The following is a 20285-nucleotide window of genomic DNA, read 5'->3' as shown; positions in this document are numbered from 1 at the left end:
TCTGGTCATGTGTCCTGCTAGTTGAAGAAGCTGTCCAGCACAGGAACACTTAAGTTTATCCTGCAGTACAAGGGTCTGGGCTGGTTTAGGGAAAGAAACTGTTAATATACTATGGTTAGATATTAGATATTAATCAGTGTGGAGAGCATAGATGGATTAGGCTTAAAGGCTATCTATCTATCTTTTGATTATATAGAGTATATACAATATATCTGTGTGTGTGTGTGTGTGTGTGTGTGTGTGTCTAGCTGTCCCTCACTCTGACTTTTGGATAGATTACCATGAATATTTGTGCAAACATTTATGGTCCCCAGATAATGTATGCTAATAACCGATGAACTTTTCCTCTAGCACAACCAGGTTGACATTTGTGGTTTTGAGTGTTTCAATAACTATTTGATGGATTGTCATGACATTCATGTTAGGATGAAATTCAACTTTGGTGACCCTTAAAAGACTACTCCACTGAATTAGCATTGCTCTAACATGGATGGACTCACAATGGACAAATAATAAAAAAAGAATCATGTGTGGAATAAAAAAACACCTGTCATCTTTTTTATTCCACATATTTTTCTTGTCAAAACTTGGTGCCTACATTACCAACAACGCAACTCGACTGTTGACAGTTGTATCAACAGACAGAATATCGGCTGTGTTATGCTAATAGCTGCTAATGTAGCCTTTTACCAACCGCTTCTCCTAGCAAACAGTGGCTGAGGCAGATGGATATCATAGTATTTAGAGCCATCGTCCATACCAAGTGGAAACAAACATGATTTATCAGAAACTAATAATAATAATAATAATTAAAACTGACAGCTTAATATAAACCCATAGTATTGTTAAATTATAAGTGTTTCCCTGGAAAATATGTTAAAGCTTGGCACTTTAATCAGTCTGCCAGTTTATGCTTGACATTTCTCCTATCAGACGTAGCTCTCACAAACATCAATCTGCTTTACTTGTGAAACTTTAATAGTGGAAACAATAATAGTGGAAACAAGAAGTAAAATTGATCTGCCCACATGCAGCCAAGTGTCCAGGGTGTTGACTAATTAGGTAAAATAGGAATAAATTAATAAATAAAAGACAGAAGTGTTGGTCATTTAATCTTACCAACCCTCTGGTAGTGCGGCGAGATAATTGTTAATTCAGTTCAACAACATTGATTTTTTTATAGAGTGACACGGACAACTTTCAATTTAGACAATGGTTCGATTCACACAAATTATAAAAAAAACCTTTACTGGTATCTGAAAGTTTTGGTTGTATATGTGTGAAATTTCTGTTTCTGTTTCATCCCCAGTTCCATGGGGGTGAATGGGATTTTGTTTTTGATTCTCACAGTGTGAAAAATCAAATACATTTTTTTTTTAATAACAGCATCTCTTTTCTGAAAACTGTGTCCCAAAAACTGTTCACAGTGTGACGTGGATAATCCAGAGTGATGAGGATACTGTTCCCGAAAAGAGATGCGGCTGCTGATTTTTTAAATTGCCATTTTACTGTACAGTTCAGTGATCACCACAAACAAAATCACATTCACCTCCATTGTTGTAGGATAGAGGCAAAGGTCTTGGAGATGAATATCTTAAAACCAGTTAAAACCAAAACTATCTGCATGGCTGAGAAAATATTGTAAAATCAAATTGAAATGGATTTAAATGACTGCAAATTGCTCACATTTGATAAGAGTCCTGCTAACGACCATCTCATAATGGCCTTTTAGTGACCACAGTCGCTGGATATTGCTGCAGATATTTGTTAGATTTTCATGGTTTGAAAATGAATTTATAATCAGTTTATACCCACCGAGACAAATGTTGGTGATTTCCTTTAGAGCACATAACAGAAACTCTGGTGTTCAGACAAACAAGCTCTGATTTAAAAGCACATTTCTTTCCTTTTAAGAATTAACTCTCTGACAGAGAATGTGTCTTGGTATTCTTGCAGTAGATGGGGCGTCCTCTGAGGATAACTGCAGTTATCAGCATCTTTTTAACTACCTGAACCTGAGTCTGTCCAGTAAAAATGATCTGTACACCATGTCCCGGCCTGTTAAACACCCCAATACGACTATGAAAGTAGATCTGGAAGTGATAATCTATGCCATCCCAGGTAGGCAGCTAAGCTAAGCTTCAAATTTTCTGTTTTTTGTTGGTTTGTTTTGTTTTTCAATGATAATTATTATTTCCTCTGCCAAGGAGGGTATTTTTTGTTGTATATGTGTGAAATTTCTGTTGTCATCCTCAGTTCCATGGGGGTAAATGGGATTTTGTTTGTGATTCTCACTGTGTGAAAAATCAAATACATTTTCATTGTATTCATTTACATTGTCCTGAAAACTTTTCACAGTGTGAGGTGGATAATCTAAAGAGGATGCGATTCACGGAAAGAGACGTTGCTGTTGATTTCTTAAATTGCCATTTTACTGTACAGTGATCACCACAAACAAAATCCCATTCACCTCCATTGTTTTAGGGTTGAGGCAAAGATCTCTGAGGTGAATATCTTTAAACCAGTTAAAACCAAAACTATCTGCATGGCTGAGAAAATATTGTAAATTTAGTGAAATGACCCTTGTTAGTTTTTTTTCAGAATGCCATGTTTTACAGTTGACTTATGTCTTTATATGTGTATTTATTATATTATATTACAAAGAATATTTCAAAATGTAATACTCAAAATTGTGTTCTGGGAGAGCTTAGTGTTGATTTGAGCGACCTGCTTTTGGAAAACATACTGTATAGCAGATGGATCTCAAATTGAAATGGATTTAAATGACTGCAAAATGCTCAGATTTGATGAGATAAAAGGTGCAGTCCTGCCAACGCCCATCTCATAATCCTTTTAGTGACCACAGTCACATTACTGCAGATATTTGTGTGTTTTTCCCGGTTTGAAGTTCAGAAGCAGTTTATACCCACAGACACTGATGTTTGTCATTTTTTTCTATATTATAAGTAATGACATAATAGTAATAAGAGGACATACGGTAAATGATGTCCAGACAAACATCACAGCCATGAAGTTTTAATCTAAAAGAAAAATTAAGAGCATGGACAATTTATAAATAATAATTAAAAATAATTTCCTTCCTTTAAAGAGTAACTTCTGTCACAGATTATGTCTCTTAATGTGTCTGCTGTAGATTGGGTGCACTCTGAGCATAACTGCAGTTATGAGGATATTTCAAACCACCTGAACCTGACCAAAAACAATGAGCTGTACTCCATGACCTGGCTTGTTCAAAACTACAAACGGCCCACTCGAGTATTGCTGGAAGTACTGCTCTATGCCATTCTGGATGTTATAAGGGGTTCAAGCTTTAAAATATTTGTAAATCTTTCAAATGACACTGATCATTTTGATCAAAATTGGACAGTTTGCATTTACTTCTACTTTAATTGGTTGCCAAATTCCTGCAGCCTTGTCTACTTGACAGACTGCCATAATAACTCTTGAGCATATTGTGTTATTGCAACCAAATTTTGAATGACTAATGCATGAATTAACTGAGATTGATCTGACAAACTTTGACGGTGTTTCACTTATACTGCTCTACAAAGGCAGACAGCAGAAACTACAGAAACAAGAAACAATGACGTTTAGAAAAAATTGGTCCCGTCCCTGCCCAGTATTAGAGAAGGGTCTGGCTGCGACCTGTACGGGGCGCAATGTGAGCATCCAATTAAACTGTCAAAACCCACAGTGGGGGACCGTGACAATAAGTTAACATCCAGTATAGTACAGCCTTCAGTCCAATATGAGGCGGGATGCAGCAGAAGCAGCAGGTAGGTAATCACAGCTCAGTGCAGCTAAAGTTGAACATATGATGAATGTATGTACACAAATAAGTAATATTAAAAACATAAAAAAAGAAAAGTTATTTATTGCAGCTGTTTAACAGGCTAGCTAGGTTAGATGCAGCGTCAATGTTAGTCTTGCGACAACAGTAAACTAACGTTAGCTTAGCCTGTCAACATGGTGTTTGTGTGTGTGTGTGTGTGTGTGTGTGTGTGTGTGTGAGAGAGAGAGAGAGAGAGAGAGAGGGGGGTACTAAGCATGATGTTATTGCACAAATAAGTAAAATTAAAAACATTTTTAAGAAGTTATTTATTGCAACTGTTTAACATTAGCTAGGTTAGATGCAGCTAATCTCGTGAGGAGAAGAGTATCTCCTGGAAGAAATACTCCTTGAGGTGGTCCTGCAGGAAGGCAATGGAGCTCTCCTGACTTTGGCCCTGGTGTGCTCGCATTTCAGAGATGTGGTTGATACTGAGCATTTCAGGAGACAGAAACATGACTTTTCCTTCCTGAAAATATCCTATGTGTTGTCAGTTGTGTAGCTCACCACTTACAAGCGCACCACTGACTCTTGGAAGTACTAAAGCTACATACAAAACAGGTGACTTGCCACTCATACTTCAGCCAAAATATAAAGTTCACTAATAAGCATCTACATTTATAGCTGATTAGGTGTTCAGTCACTGAGAGGCGTCAACCTGCTCATTGGGAGCAGTTAGGGGCTCAATGTCTTGTTCAAGGACACTTTGACAGGCTGCCGGGAAGAGCTGGAATCAAACTGGGAACCTTCAGACTACCAGATGACTGCTCTATCTCCTGAGCCAATACTGTTGTAACGAATAATGTAAAAATGTGTTCACATGTTGCATTCATACACTGAAACAGTCATTATTAAATAGTGCACAACCGCTCCATATCCCAAAATGTTACATGGTTATTTTGCAGTTATTACACTCTGGGCCAAAGTATGAGCTCTGAACTTCTAAAGCAATGCAAAGGCATAATGCATAGATGAGCTATCTTTTTTGGAACAAGCCTTTTAATCAATACTAGTCAATGTAGAGTTAAATAAGAAATGTCAGACTCTGAGACCTTACCAGTGTTGGCTATTACATCTCCCTGATGTGTCACCTACTACTTAAAAAGACAACTTCAATGACACAATAGACACTGAGTCATCCAAAACTTTTGTTTGTTGGTATCTGGATCTGATGTGGCATGTTGTGCTTCCTATAGGAACCCATAGCCTTTTCTGCAACAATGATGAAGAGCAGACAAATCCAAACATACATCACAACCACAGATTCACAAGCTGTGTAATATTTAATGATAGAACCAGAACCTGATGAAGGAACTCTCTCTTCTCTTGCCTATGGACATTTCCTTTACGCACCTGCCTACAAGAAACTGAAGGTCTGCATGAGTCTTTACAGTTAAAAATCTTACAATACACCATTGATTGTGTGTATTGCTGGACTTTTCCCGATTTTGATATGCAACACATTTTCAAGGTGTCAAACATTCAAACAAGCTGCTAAAACATCACCAGCTTGTGCATCACTGATGTCTGCTATGACACCCAGCTTTATTGTTATAGTTATCATTATATTTTATAGCAGCATTTAACCCTTCAGATGAGTAAGCAAGTGGCTGATTCATTTGTGAATACACAAGTAGTTAAAGAGTAACAAAATTTTGTTTGTGGGTCCCCAGGGGCGTGCGTTAACAATCCCATTATCTGTCATACACACTATATTCTTTAATGCCAATGAGTCATATCCACATGTTATTGTAGCAGTGACACCAGGATACGAGCCAAAACATATTGGAGAAATGATGGTTTGATGGCAATCATTGAGAAAAGCTGTAACAGCTTCTCAAACCCAGACTGTATCAAGCCAAGGTGATAACTTGTACATGTTACACCTGAGTGAATAAATTGTCCTGCCACAAAGTACATCAGTACAGTGACAGCCACCTCAAACAGTACAATACAGATCCCTGTCTGATATTTCTGAGGTTCCTGCCATGTTATGGCCTAAACATAAGAACCATGTGGGATTAGTAAGGTCTGTTCCGCCTCACCAAGTGACACTCAACACTAAGCTAAGCTGCCTATGATTAAACAATATCATTTGTCCCAGAAAGCAATAGAAGGAACTGAAATAGTGATTTGGTCACTAATAAATCAAGGCGTATTGGTTCAAACCAATAGTCCTTGCAACACTCCTGTTCCAAAACCAGGTGATCCGGATCAATGGCAATTTTTACCAATTATGCCAGACACTAATTTGATTCTTGCATCACTGCCCTTGAACTTCATGCACTATGCAGTCATTTACCTCTGTTCAGCATTCTTTTTTCGCTGATAGCTTCTCCATTGGGGGAAGCGTGTCATTCTGACTCCATCTTGTTCCTGCAAAGACTGACTGAGCGATGTTGCAGGGCCTCATCGGCAAAGCTGCAGTTTTGTCTACCTGAAGTGACATACTTACGACATATTCTAAAGAAGCTTTCCATGAACTGAAACATGCACTCTCCGGAGCCGTAGTCTGGGGCCTGCCAGCTTATCTTCAGCTGATTCACCTGCATGTACATGAGAGGGATGGCTGTGCTACAGGCATCCTGATGCAGGAACATGGGTGTCATTGCCAGTCTGTTGCATATTACTCATCTTGGCTTTGGCCTATGGTCCTTGGCATTCCAGGTAGCCTCAGATAAGGGGCTTCAGTTGCCGCCATGATTGAGAAATCTCCCATTACACTAGATAGGGACTATGTGGTGCAACGTACTTAAAATGATAAAGGCACTTGCAAATGACAGGGTAATAGAACATGTAAACCATACTTTGGGGTTTCACTTGAATTCTTTAATATGCTGTGCTACTCAGCATATGACGGCAGCAGACATCAATACCGAATTCTGATCTGATTCTCTACACTGACGGTTCAGCATGTAGACCATCTGACAACAAATACCTTGCTGGCTATGCCAATTTGAATGACTGGGGAGTGATAGAAGATCGAGCATTATCCAATGGAACCTCAGCACGAGCAACTAAAATGTACGCATTTACAAGAGCCAGTGGTCTGAGAGTCCAGGGCATAGTAGATATTTGTACTCATGTATCTGCTGACCCTGGGGTCCACTGACTTACCACTGACTCTCCAAAGAACTGTTGATGTATCTGTAGTACCAGTGGAGAATTGAAAGGACCATATATACTAACTGACCCTTATCTGTCACATACTGAGACTGCTCACCAAGATAGGGCAGGAGTCAATAAGGAGGCAATAAGCCATATATTTGAATATACAAGTCAGGCATCCATAAACCTAGTCCTCCATAGATGTGAAAAAGGGTTACATGAGTAACATGTAACTGACAAACCTGAACAGACTTTCACAAAAGAGAAGGTGGGAAATAATTGAAGTTAGAGTAGGATTTATCACTGTTTCTACTAATCACCTGCGGTTATTGGTTATAGAATTATCCAATTGAGCGAGAGAAGATAGAAAACACCCTCAGCTAGCACTCGATTGAAAATTAAAAGACTAGGTAGAACTGCATTAGTAGGTAGCCCCGATCTGGGTGTATTCTTCTTGATCACCACGTTAATTGTGTCACCACCGTTGTGGTTCATAGAATAACTCCAGGAGCCAGAAAATAGTACACACCTGAAGAGCATCACTACTGCTATTCAAGCTACTTAGCATAATATAATAATAATAATAGTTTGGATTTGATGTATGATGACCTCTGAGGGTTTGTAGATTGGGTTCCACCGGGTAATATCTTTGATGAAATGATGAATGAAGATGAAAATGTTTAAAAAACCATGACATGTTGGGAAAAAACATAATAGAGAACTGGTGTATCCTTTTGTATGTGAACTAAGAGGTAAACGTCATTCTCTAACTTGATAAGCTTGATACTTAAATCAGTCACACCTGAGATTAGTTGTAAATTTGTAAATAAATGTAAATTGTAGTCACTACATCAATAGTGGAAGCAAGAAATTTATAGCTTTTGGTTTGATAGCAAAATTGATCTGCCCACACGCAGCTGAGTGTCATGGGTGTTGGCAGTTCCTGGCACTATTATTGGATTACATGTGTTTCCTCAGACTAATGAGATTAAATAGGAATAAATTAACAAATAAAAGACAGAAGGACATTGGTCATAAAATCTGACCAGCCCTCTTCCAGTACAAGGAAGTGATATCACTCCTACAAACATTTTTAGACAGCACAGAGAGGACAGAGATGCTCATTAACTGTGTAGACCTCTCACAGACATGATGCTTGCAAGTTTCTTTCTGCTCCTCCTCACAGGTAAGTTCAGTGCAGATTTACTCTAAGAAATGTCCTGCTGTTTGGTTAAATGCTAAATGTATTAATTTCTGTAGCTTGTAACATTTCTGTTGTAATCCTTAATTCCATGGGGGTAAATGGGATTTGGTTGAGATTCTCACAGTGTGAAAAATTAAATTAAAAAAATTTATAGCAGCATCTCTTTTCCAAAAACATTGTCCTGAAAACTTTTCACAGTGTGAGGTGGATAATCTAAAGAGGATGCGATTCACGGAAAGAGACGCTGCTGTTGATTTCTTAAATTGCCATTTTGCTTTACAGTTCAGTGATCTCCACAAACAAAATCACATTCACCTCCATTGTTTTAGGGTTGAGGCAAAGATCTTGGAGATGAATATCTTAAAACCAGTTAAAACCAAAACTATCTGAATGGCTGAGAAAATATTGTAAATTTAGTGAACTGACCCTCATTAGTTTTTTCAAATTGGCATGTTTTACAATTGAATTATGTCTTTGTGGGTATATTTATTATATTAAAGAATTTTTTCAAAAGATGATTTTAAAATTGTGTTTGGGAGAGTTAGGTTTGATTTAAGCAACATGTTTTTGGGCAACATATTGTATAGCAGATGGATCTCAAATTGAAATGGGTTTAAATGACTGCAAATTGCTCACATTTGATAAGAGTCCTGCTAACGACCATCTCATAATGGCCTTTTAGTGACTACAGTCACTGGATATGACTGCAGATATTTTTGAGTTTCCATGGTTTGAAAATGAATTTATAATCAGTTTATACCCACCAAGACAAATGCTGGTGATTTCCTTTAAGAGCACATAACAGAAACTCTGGTGTTCAGACAAACAAGCTCTGATTTAAAAGCATATTTCTTTCCTTTTAAGAATTAACTCTCTGACAGAGAATGTGTCTTGGTATTCTTGCAGTAGATGGGGCGTCCTCTGAGGATAACTGCAGTTATCAGCATCTTTTTAACCACCTGCGTCTGTCCAGTCAAAAAGATCTGTACACCATGTCCCGGCCTGTTAAACACTACAATACAACTTTGAAAGTAACACTGGAAGTGCTAATCTATGCCATCCTAGATATGGTAAGCTTCAAATTTTCTTTTTTTTGTTTGTTTTTTAATGATAATTATTATTTCCACTGCCAATGAGGGTTTTTTGTCTGTAAACATGCTGATTGTCAGATGGCAGATCTGGATCCAAATGCCTAAACATTTCCAAGTGCTAAAGTAACAAATTTGATTCCTCAAAAATATGCAATATGAAGTCTGATGTGTGTGAACTTGTTGTAATTTATATTAACAGTGTATGTCCTATGATGTATGGTCAGCTATGTTAATTGTGCTGCTGGGAAGATTTTCAGATACTCTGTATTTCTTTGTTCATAGAAAGAGACTGACCAGACCTTCCTTCCTTACGTTTGGATTTTTACGGTGAGTTCTCGCTGAGGAAGACTGAACAATACTAACTGAACTTTGGCAGAACCTCTAATTATTTCCTTTAAATTGCTTCTTTTCATTCATTCTTTCTTTCTCTCACTCATTTATTTTATCTGTTATAAAAATTATGATTACACTGTGTATGAGTGTTACTGTTTTACCTAGATCATGATGAATTGTTCCTGTCTTGTACTGCGAACTCTGCAACATCAGCAGACTCATCAGCTGAGGTTAAAGGAAGTTCAGCATTATATTTGTAAAGAGGAAGATGTAGAAATTAAAATTCGTTGGAGACAGGATGAGACATGTAATCTGGGGGTCAGTTGGGCAAGATGGCTCCTGGACAGGAGAACTGAAAATAGACATGACGTTATCTATAGTCTGTATTTGATAGATTAAGAAAAGAACTGTAACGCCCACTTAAGGTGTATAAAAACTCGTTGTAGGCGCTCCTCGAGGAGCCTTTTTCTTTGTAACCTCATCCTGTGTGTTGCATTGTGAAACGCTCCTTCTTGTACAAGAAAATAAATTCTGTTAAATTTTGATACTTCGGCTCTGGTCTCTATTGTTTAATGGTCATTACGAAGAAATTCTTTTAACATTATCCCTTGTCCTTACTTTCTGATTTCCTGTTTTTCTGTGTAGAGCTGGACGAATGAACACATTACATGGAAGCCAGATGACTTTTGTGGACTTGATCGTATAATAGTTCCTGCTGACATTTTGTGGAAGCCAGATCTCACTATTGAAGAGATGTGAGTATCCACTCACACTTACAGATCCACATAAACTCACAACAGTAATTGGTGACAGAGCAGTTTATCATAGTTTAGAGAGTTTATATACAATAATATATGTATAGTATTTTCAACAGTCCATGACTGCATAAGGTTGGAGCTCATTGAGTCTGAGGATGTAGGCAGATAACCTTCAGATAGTGAAGCTAGCAGCTTAAAAAATGGATCCAAGTGCAATCCAAGTGGATTTTGAAAATTGAAAAAGAAAAAAAACAACAACAAAAAAACTAACCATCAGAGGCAGACCAGGAGGCTGCAGCAACTCCAGCTGCAGTTGTGACAGAAACAGACAGCAGCGAAGCAGCAGCAGCAGCAAAAACAGCCAATACAACAGTTAATGGCCCTTTCAGATATACTAATGTTAGTCTCAATGAACATGAAACTCATGGTCCACACTGGACCAATCATGTCTCGGGTGATTTGGGCACTGAAAAACCAAGTTATTTTAGCAAAGTTCCCTACTCGGCTGTTTTTGGGCGAAAAAACAATCTTTTACAAACACCACGTATTCATCCTGAGATTGGCTGTTATATTCCATTTAAGCAGACGTTGTACTCTAAAACCCTTGTCAGAAGGTTCAGTTACCTGCATCACCTTCAGACACCACTTTTAAGGCATTTTCAAACCTGCATTGTTTAGTCCGGATGAATCAGACTCTAGTGACTGCAGTTAAACTTTCCAAAGATTGCACATCAGCTGTCAATATTTTCTTAAATGCATTTTCTGCACACAAGTAATTAAAAAAGAAATACAGTGTAATTTAATTCAAGGTTCTTCTTAAATGCAAATATGTTCCCTTATTCTCTGTATTTCTTCCATTACCAACTGTAGATACCCAATAAGCATATTTTAATATGTTCAAAATATTTACTAAATGTTGGAACAAGCAGATATATGATATTGTCATACAGTGTGGAACATGTCTTCTATATTTAAAGAAACATGAAGGTAAATTAGAGATAGTTAATTCCCTCATTCTGTAGATTAAGTTACATTTTATAGTATAATCATATGGTATGTGAAATTTTTTTTGAAGCATAAAGCGTTTGCCATAATGCGCATTTATATGTGTGTGTGTGTTTGTTCTCATACAGGACAGAAAAGGACAAGACCCCTCCAAGTCCTTATCTCACTATTGAATCTAATGGTATTGTTGAATGTAGGAGCCATGAGGTGTTAGTAAGCACCTGCAGGATGCAAGTTCACAAATTCCCCTTCGACATTCAGACCTGTAACCTCTCGTTCAAGTCTGTCGTTCACAATGGTGAGGTTGTGACTTGTTATGTTTAAAAGTTTCTATTTGGTCTATACTTTCATCTAAGTTATTTATGTGTTACTTCCTTGTTGACCTGCTAACAGGCCTTACTGTTTTATTTTATTTCCCATCTCAGTTGAGGAATTGGATCTTCATACTCAACTCGGTGCTTCAACGGCCACAAATTGGTCTCATGGCTTGATGCAGACCCAGCACGAGTGGCTGTTAATCAACCAGACAGCCACCAGTACAACAGTCAACAGATTTGCCTTCGATCAAAGCATGATTGTTTACACTGTACGTATTTCTGGATACAGACACACAGTGGTGGAAACTATTTTCCACCTCTGTGTGTTACTCTTAAGTAAGTACATGTACTTTTACTTTGGTTACATTTTACTGCTAATACTTGTTTCCTTAAGCAAAAATCTAGATGTAGACTTTCTACCCCTCCACTTCTATTGCTACTTTTACTTTCTGTTTTTATATTAAGAGTTTTGAGGACATTTCCTTCCTTATAAAACATTTGCAAAACCTTTTTTAAGACTATTTTAAATCCTGCATTGTTTACATCCTTGTTTACTCTCTTGCAGTCCCTGCTTTTGTTGGCACATCACTGTGTTTCTTGGCTCATTGCTAATTCCCTTCTTAACTATGCTAACTGCCTGGTTAACTATTTGCCTTCAAGAACTCTGCAATCATCTGCCACTGGTCCCAGCAAAAGTCGAAAGAAAATCGGGGATGCAGCCTTTGTCAATTATGCCCCAAAACTATGGAACACACTACCGCTAGATATCAGGGAAGCCAGCTTGCTAAATATTTGTAAAAGAAAGCTAAAAATATATATAAAATATATAAATTATCTCTTCATTCTAGCCTTTCACTAGCTTTCAGTCTGTTTCACACTTATGCACTACTGCACTTCTTTTAAAATGTTGAATTTTACTTGATTTTTATACATTCTATGTATTCTATGTTTTTATTTTACTATTTTTATTATTGTTCAAGATGTATTTTATTTAATGTGTCAGTGGGTTCTATCTTCCATCTTATGTTATGTACTCTAGGTCTCTTTATTTTATTCTCCATTATTTTATTATCAGGTGGGTTTTATTTTCCATCTTATGTGACATGAGTGCTGAGGTTAGTGGTTGGTAGGTTTGAGAAAAAAGACTGTGATATGTGTTTTTAAATCCACAGCACAGTTAAGACCCACAGTGAGGTTAAACCCGCGGGAAGACGTTCTGTGGTAAGCTGAAAGAAGCTTAATTTCGCTTAATCAGGACCGGTGGTGAGTCTGTGTCTGTTGGGAAAAGGGAGGTTCTGTTATGCTTATGGCTTCAGAGACCTAGGCGCCGATTTATAGATTGTGTACACATGGTGAATACCTCTGAGTTTTCGTGTATTATCTCAAATTACCACCACTGAAGTAAGCATTCCATGTATTTTATTTTCCATCTTATGTTACATGAGTGCTGACATCTGTAATTGGTAGGTTTGAGAAAAAAGACTGTGGTGTCTGTTATTTAACCCCACAGCACCACTACAGGTGTTTCTTTTTCCCCAGGGCAGCTTCAGGTTGTGCCCGATCTATGAGATCTAGGCGCTGATTTACAGATTATGTACACATGGTGAATACTTCTGAGTTTTTGCGTATTGTCACAAATTACCACCACTGAAGTAAACATTCTATGTATCGTATTTTCACTTTATTTTATCTTATGTTTGTTTACATTATCAAAGGGGTTTCATTCCATATTATGTACATTTACTTGTTTTTATGTTCATTTTATGTCTTTTATGTCTTTTTTGGCACTTGGTGCATGTAATTTCTTTTGTTGTAAAGCACTTTTACCTGTTTTTTTGTTTTGTTTTTTGTATGAAAGGTGCTATACAAAAAAAGTTATTATTATTATTATTATTATTATTATTGTTATTATTATTATTACTATTGAGGTCAGAAATTCCACAGGGTACGTAAGTAAATAATCTGAAGGCTTCTTCCACCACTGCAGACATCAGCTGACTGGGGCGTATTACCTTGTTGTTTCAACCTAGGAGCCACACAGATGTTTCCGTTGCTTTTGTCAAAACTATAGTAGTAGGAGGATCAACCATCTGACCTCAAAATGTCATTTCACAGATCAAAATGAAGAGGCGATCAATCCTCTACATTGTCAACTTCTTGCTGCCCATCCTGTTCTTCTTGTGTCTGGACTTGGCCTCCTTCCTGATCTCAGACAGCGGGGGCGAGAAGCTGAGCTTCAAGGTCACTGTGCTGCTCGCTGTCACTGTGATGCAGCTTATTCTCAATGAAATTCTGCCTTCCTCATCAGACAGGATTCCACTTATAGGTAAGTAAGTTCAGAGTCTTTCCTTTATTGGACTGTACCTCAAGCCCTGTCTCCTTGATATAACACTAAATTGTTTTCCTAATTATATTGTGTTGACAAACATAATCGCTGCCTGAATCATGTTCAGAGGCAAAGTGTGTTTTTACGAATGAAGGAAACACTACATTTGTAAACCACACTTGTGGGGTGGTGGTGTGGTGGGGTGGGGTGGTAGATGGTGTAGATGGTGGGTGGACAAGACGCAGGACTCTGGCACCAGAGACCAGTGTTCACATCCTGAGGCCTGTGTGTGGTTAGGTTTAGGCAACAAAAGCACTTTGGTTGAGGTTTGTGAAAGACTGTGGTTTCGCTTAACATGTGCTTCAAGTCATTGCAGACTTTTTTCTGTATTAAGCCAAGACCATCTTTCCTAATCTTGACCAAGTGTTGCCAGTGCCTAAACATAACCGTACAATGTTTAATATTGCTGTAGTACTACCTGCAGATATTGTAATGTAAGATCAGCACTTAACTCGTATGTTCAGTATCAACATTTTTGCAACTTGCCAAATATGTCAATTAACAACATTTTCTCATGTTGAGAGAAAACATAATTCAACATTAGCATTACATTTCTGGCTAAATGTTTTTGCTGTTGCAATTTAATGATGTATGAACATAATTTCTGAAAGACAGGCTTGGTACTATGTGCAGGAACTGCACATACTGACCCAGTGAGTAGTGATTTGTCTGCATTAATGATGCTGCTTGCTCCTCTCAGCGGCCTACTGCATGGGGGTTTTTGGTTTGATGCTGGTCAGCCTCCTGGAGACCATTGTTGTGATGTATCTGATGGAGAAAGACTCTGAATCCCGAGACAACAAGGCAGACAGAGACCAAAGCCTGACTGAGGACTGTGGGGACAAACATGGCAAAGGTAACATTGATAGAGGTACAGTACATTTTGTAGGAGATCCCCAAAGACAAAGGAAGACAGCAGCCTGTTGCAGTTTGTGTGTTAAGTCGACATTTGTGCCTGCACCTCAATACAATGTAGTTGATTGCAATTTAGTTTGTGGTGCTCACAGCATTTAAAAAAACCCCCAAAACATATATATATATACAACATTTATTAAAATTAAACAGCACCATCTCTTCTGAGAAACAGTGAATGTATAATCTACAGGATATACTGTTTACAGTTTTTGTTGAAGAGATAGAAACAGTCCACAGTCATATCTGTGGAAATTCTATTCAATTGTATTGAGGTGAAGGCGAAAATCTCACAGATGGATAAAAAGTTGGCAATTGCTTACTACGTTCAAACTAAGCTACGTTTGAACTAACACATAGATGTTGCTACAGGCTGCTGGTTGGTTTGTGCAGAGATATAGGAGCTACTCTGTTACATTTTTACTGTTATTGTGATGTCTATCATTTTCCGAATGCGCTGAAACAGGTACATTTACAAATTATAATACATACTAATTATGCATTGAATATGCTCCAACCATCATTTATGCCTACTATGTAATTTCAGAGGAGAGGAAATGGACTTGTGCATGCATCTCTGATGTGTCTGCTGATGAAACTCCGTCTGAACTGCTGAAGGTAGGAATTATGTTGCACTTTAAAGGGCTGATTACAAAAAGACATTTTCTCAGGGTAATGGTACTCTATCTAGCCATGCAAATAGTTTTGGTTCTACTTTTTGAGATTTCCATCTCAGAGGTTTTTACCCTGATACTATAGTAGCTGAGAGCTCAGCACACTCAAACTTGAAAACATATGCAAATGGACAAAACACAAACATCCAAATATCCTCACCATTTTGACAATGAATGCATGACATGTAGGAAAAAAAATACGCAAATAACTAAATTCAACCAAATAAAGAAAACACATTCAATGTATGAACACATGTGGCATAAAGAAACACAATACAGCTACATAAAACACAAGCAAATGGTTAAATTGAAAGCAACAGAACTGAGAACAACACAAAAGACATGTCCAGAGTGTACTGTCCATAAATTAATGAATTGATCTACTAAGTATTGTGTGTGTATCCAAAGCCTGATATATCTTATTCCTCCATGAAATAGACCTCAGTTGTTGTCCGAAAACTATTAAATACATGTGAATGAGCCACACCGTTGCACTGGGTGACATGTTCCTTCACCATGAAGAGTACGGGCACGTTAGTTTGTTTAGAAACTGCTCCAAAGAGTAACAACAGCGATGATGTTTTCAGTCTCCGGAGAGCAGTTCTGTGTATGGCAGACAGAGCTTCGCTAGCTTGTTGTGCTACATATCATAAGCTCATGACTTTGTACTGTTCTTTGAGAAATTTGCAATGTACAATGTATGGAGTTCAGCTCATTTACATGTTTTTAATAGTTTTTGGACAACAACAGAGGCCTGCAGCACAGAGGAATAAGACATATTTGGCTCTGAACATGAGATTTGTGTCATTTATTGGTGATTGGATGTTTCTTGCCAAAATGCACTTTGGGGGTCAACATTTTTATGTACACAGTCTTGTACCTTTGACTTTTTATTAAAGAACCTGATATTTTGTAACACAGTTGTTAATCTTTTGATTTAACTGTCAGAGTTTCATGTTGATTGAAGCTGTAGAAGCACTCCAACTGTGAGTCACATAACATTGTCTGTGGGAAAAATGAATACAATTTTTACTTCAAGGGTGTCCGAAATAGCTCCTCCTACTTCACAACTCTATACATTGTACACAAAAATCTGAATGTCAAATGTAGCAGCTGGCAATGTTATTTGGTTCATGATTGTGTTAATTAACCACAGTCTCTTTAACAACTTCTGCAGGTAAGCAGCAGCCAACTGACAGAGGAGTCCCATGCCTCTGAAAAGCTCTCAGATGATCTGAGGGAGGTGGTGAAAACACTGGCTCTGTTCCTCAACAGCAGCAAGGAAGAAGTGAAGCCCGGCTACTGGACCAGAATGGCTAAAACAATCAACAGAGTTTTCTTCATTTTCTACATCATAGCTGCCAGTCTGTTTTTAGTCATTATGTTTTTCAAATGGAATACTACAAATTAAGAAATACCAAGCGCTAAATAATGAAACACATGATTGAGTTATAGTCCTCTTTATTACTGCTAGTAAGGCAGTCATGTGACTTCAATTACTGAGATACGAAATTACAACCTAGAAAACATTTCCCTGTATGCATGCTTTTCACATGGACACAAACCTACTATGTTTGTGTTCACCCCTGTTGTTCAGCTTCATTAGTCTGTAGAAAACAAAAAAGATCTCTTGTTGGTCTTTGCAGGCCATTTAGGGGTCACACTGGCTTGTTATGTGAGGCTTCAGCCGTCCAAATTAGTCAAATCAAGTGGGTATATTCCTAAATTAACGTGCGTTAATAAAAAATACCCTTTTTTGTTTCCCTGTTGAGCTGAAGAGAAGGGATAATTACAAAAAAAAGGAAAATTGTACTAAAAAGACTAACTTTTGAAGATAACCACTTGATTCGACCAATTTGAACGGCTGAAGCCTCAAGCTTTAGATAAACTTTTCAATACATTTTGGCACAGAAGGAAGATTTTGTACCCTATAATTTAAATTGAAAGCACATTAGGAAGGGATCTTTTAAAGGACAGGAATGATTACAGTGAGAAAACCTGTTTCAACTACCATATGTGGACCAAACTATTGTTTTAAAAAGGGACATAACATGCTCTCTGAGATTTTCTGTCATTTATATACTGCTATAATATCGGATGTCTATGTTAAACAAAGATCAAAGATCCATAACATAAGGTGAACATATGTAAAATACTTCCTGAAAGTCAAAAACCAGGGCTTCAGTCTACTCTGAATGCTTTGTTTGCCATGTTACCTCTATTTCCCCATTGAACTGATGTCAGATTGTTTGCCCACAAACAGCCATAGTCTTTGTTGCTAAGGTTGTTCCATGGTATTGTTCACATTGTCCATTCACATATTTCGGATTGGATTTTGTCTCAAACATGTGCAGATGTATTTGAAAGGTTTCCATTCTGGGTAAAGAAGGAGAAAAAGAAATGAAATCCTACTGGTATTGTTTGTTTATGTAGCATCCCGAGTGGCTGGAAGTTGGCCATGATGCTTCTTCCACGAGCTGGCCAATCAGAATGGAGTGGGCTCATGTGCCTTAAAGAGACAGGAACTAAAACAGCCTGTTTCAGACAGAGGCTGAACTGAGGGGCTCTATAAAGGGACAGTATAACTTAAATATGGAGGTGTTTTTGAACTGTAAATAATCCAAAAATATTACAGTAGGGCCCCAGAACATAAATATAGACCGATAAATGTGCATGATATGTCCCCATTAAGATCTCACATCTCTATATAAACTGTATGTAGTCCTTCAGTAGTGTTGTTTACATGTACTCAGTATCAGCCTGTGACACTAGTCTGGTTGTATTATGAAGTTTAATTGAATTTATTATGTCTTTGATATGTAATATGTATCAAAAATGTATCAAAAAAGGAAGCAAGTAAGTGTTAACAAACAGGTAGCAGTATAACATGAGTAACACTGTTTCATTGTTTTTGTTTGCTTATCCATTTAACAAAGCATGAGGCAGCATAGGCCACAGGATCACTTTCAGAAGACATGTAAATGTGTATCTATATGGGTTGAGTAATTTCATGTTCTCTTCTGTGGTGTTCTTCCAAATCTACATTTGCATTTGTATTTAATTAAATTATATTATTAATATGATGAAATAACACTTCTGTTATATTGTTCTGAAAACATGTAGTTGTGTTTGTAATGGAGAAATAAACAGTAAAAAATAAACTTTTGTGGGTTTTCATTACCTTTAATCAAAATGTTTGATGGGAAATGATGGTGGGGTGGGGCAAAAAGAGTAATGGGACAAAAAAAACCCATGTCAGAGGAAATAATAATTATAATTGAAAAATTAAAACACGTTAAAGCTTTAACCACTACAGGGATACCAGTGTAGGATGTTTGTAGTTTTTAACAGGGCAGGTCAAGAAGTACAGTTGATTGTTTCTGGTCAGGTTCCGGTGGTTTAAAACATCGTGATAACAGCAGATCCTCAGCTGGAATAAAACCAGGGAGAGTACTGTATATTGTATGCGTTTTAAACACTAAGCCACCAGGACCTCTTCCTTAAAATGTGTGATTTCTTTACTAAATCATAACATATTTCTTTCAAATTAGCTGAGTTTCCCCAAAACCTTTCCACATGCTCCCTGGAAACTGCAGAGGTACACCCTGGGGTACACAGACCTCTGGTTAGCAATCACTGTCTTTGACCGCTGATATATCAAAAAAAGGGTTGGTCATTCGCTTTCCCCAGCCCTCTTCCAGTGTAAGGCAGTGGTATTTTTACTTCACTGTTATATTTCCACACAGCACAGAGAACACACTTCTCACAGACTTTGGATTCTCTCTGGTTCTGCTCTGATGATGCTCGTTGGCTTCTGCTCATCCTAAGCGTCTGTTCACAATTAAGTCTGGAGTAAGGTGGACAATGTTTCTGTTGATTTTTTTTGTTGATTTAATGCTTCAAGCTGTGAGCACCACAAAGGATATTTCATCCACCTTCATGGTACTGGGATAGAGGCAGAAGTCCTATTGACAAATAGGACTTCCTTTTCTCTGACCATTTAACTTATCACAAATTACTTATTTAATGAAAGAGGGGCATACCACTGGAAATAGGAGAATGTTTGCTAACGGCTTTTTAAATTGCTGCAGCTCAATCAGATCTTCAGAGTAAGTGCTGATTGTGCTGATTTAACAACATGTACTTGGTGGTATATTGCAGATGGATCTCAAATAGATTACTGTAAAAATGCCCACATTTTAAAATAATTTAGAGGAGACATGAACTGATACTCTACATGGCTGCCAACGCCCATCTTGTGACCACAAGCTCCGGATATTATTGCAGATATTTGTGATAATGGACTGATATTGAAAGACTGATAAAAGATTCATAAACTTAATATTAACAAATGGAGAGGCATTGGATAACTAGTCAAACATAAGGGCTCTAAAGTTATAATTTCATACCTTTTTTCTGTTTTTCATTCAGTTGAAGACTTTTTAAGGTAATCCTTTCATAGAGAATGTGATGCATTTAGTTGCAACACGTGGTGTTCAGGTCAAGTTGTAGGAGTATTGGGTAAGAGTGCCAGAAAAGGCCTTTGATGTCTGAGGAATACAACAAGATGTGGTAGGTTAAACCACCAGCACTGGACCAGATATCTGGGGAAAAAACAACTAGAGCAGATAACATGTTGCAAGTGTT

The 20285-nt window shown here is 37.6% G+C and overlaps 1 protein-coding gene across 1 annotated transcript; it reads left to right on the top strand.

Annotated features, from left to right (window-relative positions):
- Positions 1 to 7984: 7984 nt before the first annotated feature.
- LOC137171950 (5-hydroxytryptamine receptor 3A-like) lies at positions 7985 to 18586 on the top strand. The gene is made up of 10 exons (XM_067576162.1): positions 7985 to 8144; positions 9069 to 9232; positions 9536 to 9580; positions 10232 to 10341; positions 11478 to 11647; positions 11775 to 11935; positions 13782 to 13992; positions 14753 to 14908; positions 15512 to 15582; positions 16816 to 18586. The coding sequence occupies exons 1-10, from the start codon at positions 8108 to 8110 to the stop codon at positions 17047 to 17049; spliced, it is 1359 nt and encodes a 452-aa protein (XP_067432263.1). The 5' UTR covers positions 7985 to 8107; the 3' UTR covers positions 17050 to 18586.
- Positions 18587 to 20285: the final 1699 nt, after the last annotated feature.

Source organism: Thunnus thynnus, chromosome 20, assembly GCF_963924715.1.
Source record: "Thunnus thynnus chromosome 20, fThuThy2.1, whole genome shotgun sequence".
NCBI lineage: Eukaryota > Metazoa > Chordata > Actinopteri > Scombriformes > Scombridae > Thunnus > Thunnus thynnus.
The sequence above is the reverse complement of the archived record's forward strand: the minus strand, read 5'-3'. Positions and strand labels throughout refer to the sequence as shown.

Bases quoted from the DNA above. Each gene is read 5' to 3' on its own strand.
- LOC137171950 (XM_067576162.1), top strand. From the start codon at position 8,108: ATGATGCTTGCAAGTTTCTTTCTGCTCCTCCTCACAG. The intron at 9,581-10,231 runs GTGAGTTCTCGC...TTTTCTGTGTAG, and splicing joins CTTACGTTTGGATTTTTACG to AGCTGGACGAATGAACACAT. The intron at 10,342-11,477 runs GTGAGTATCCAC...GTTCTCATACAG, and splicing joins GATCTCACTATTGAAGAGAT to GACAGAAAAGGACAAGACCC.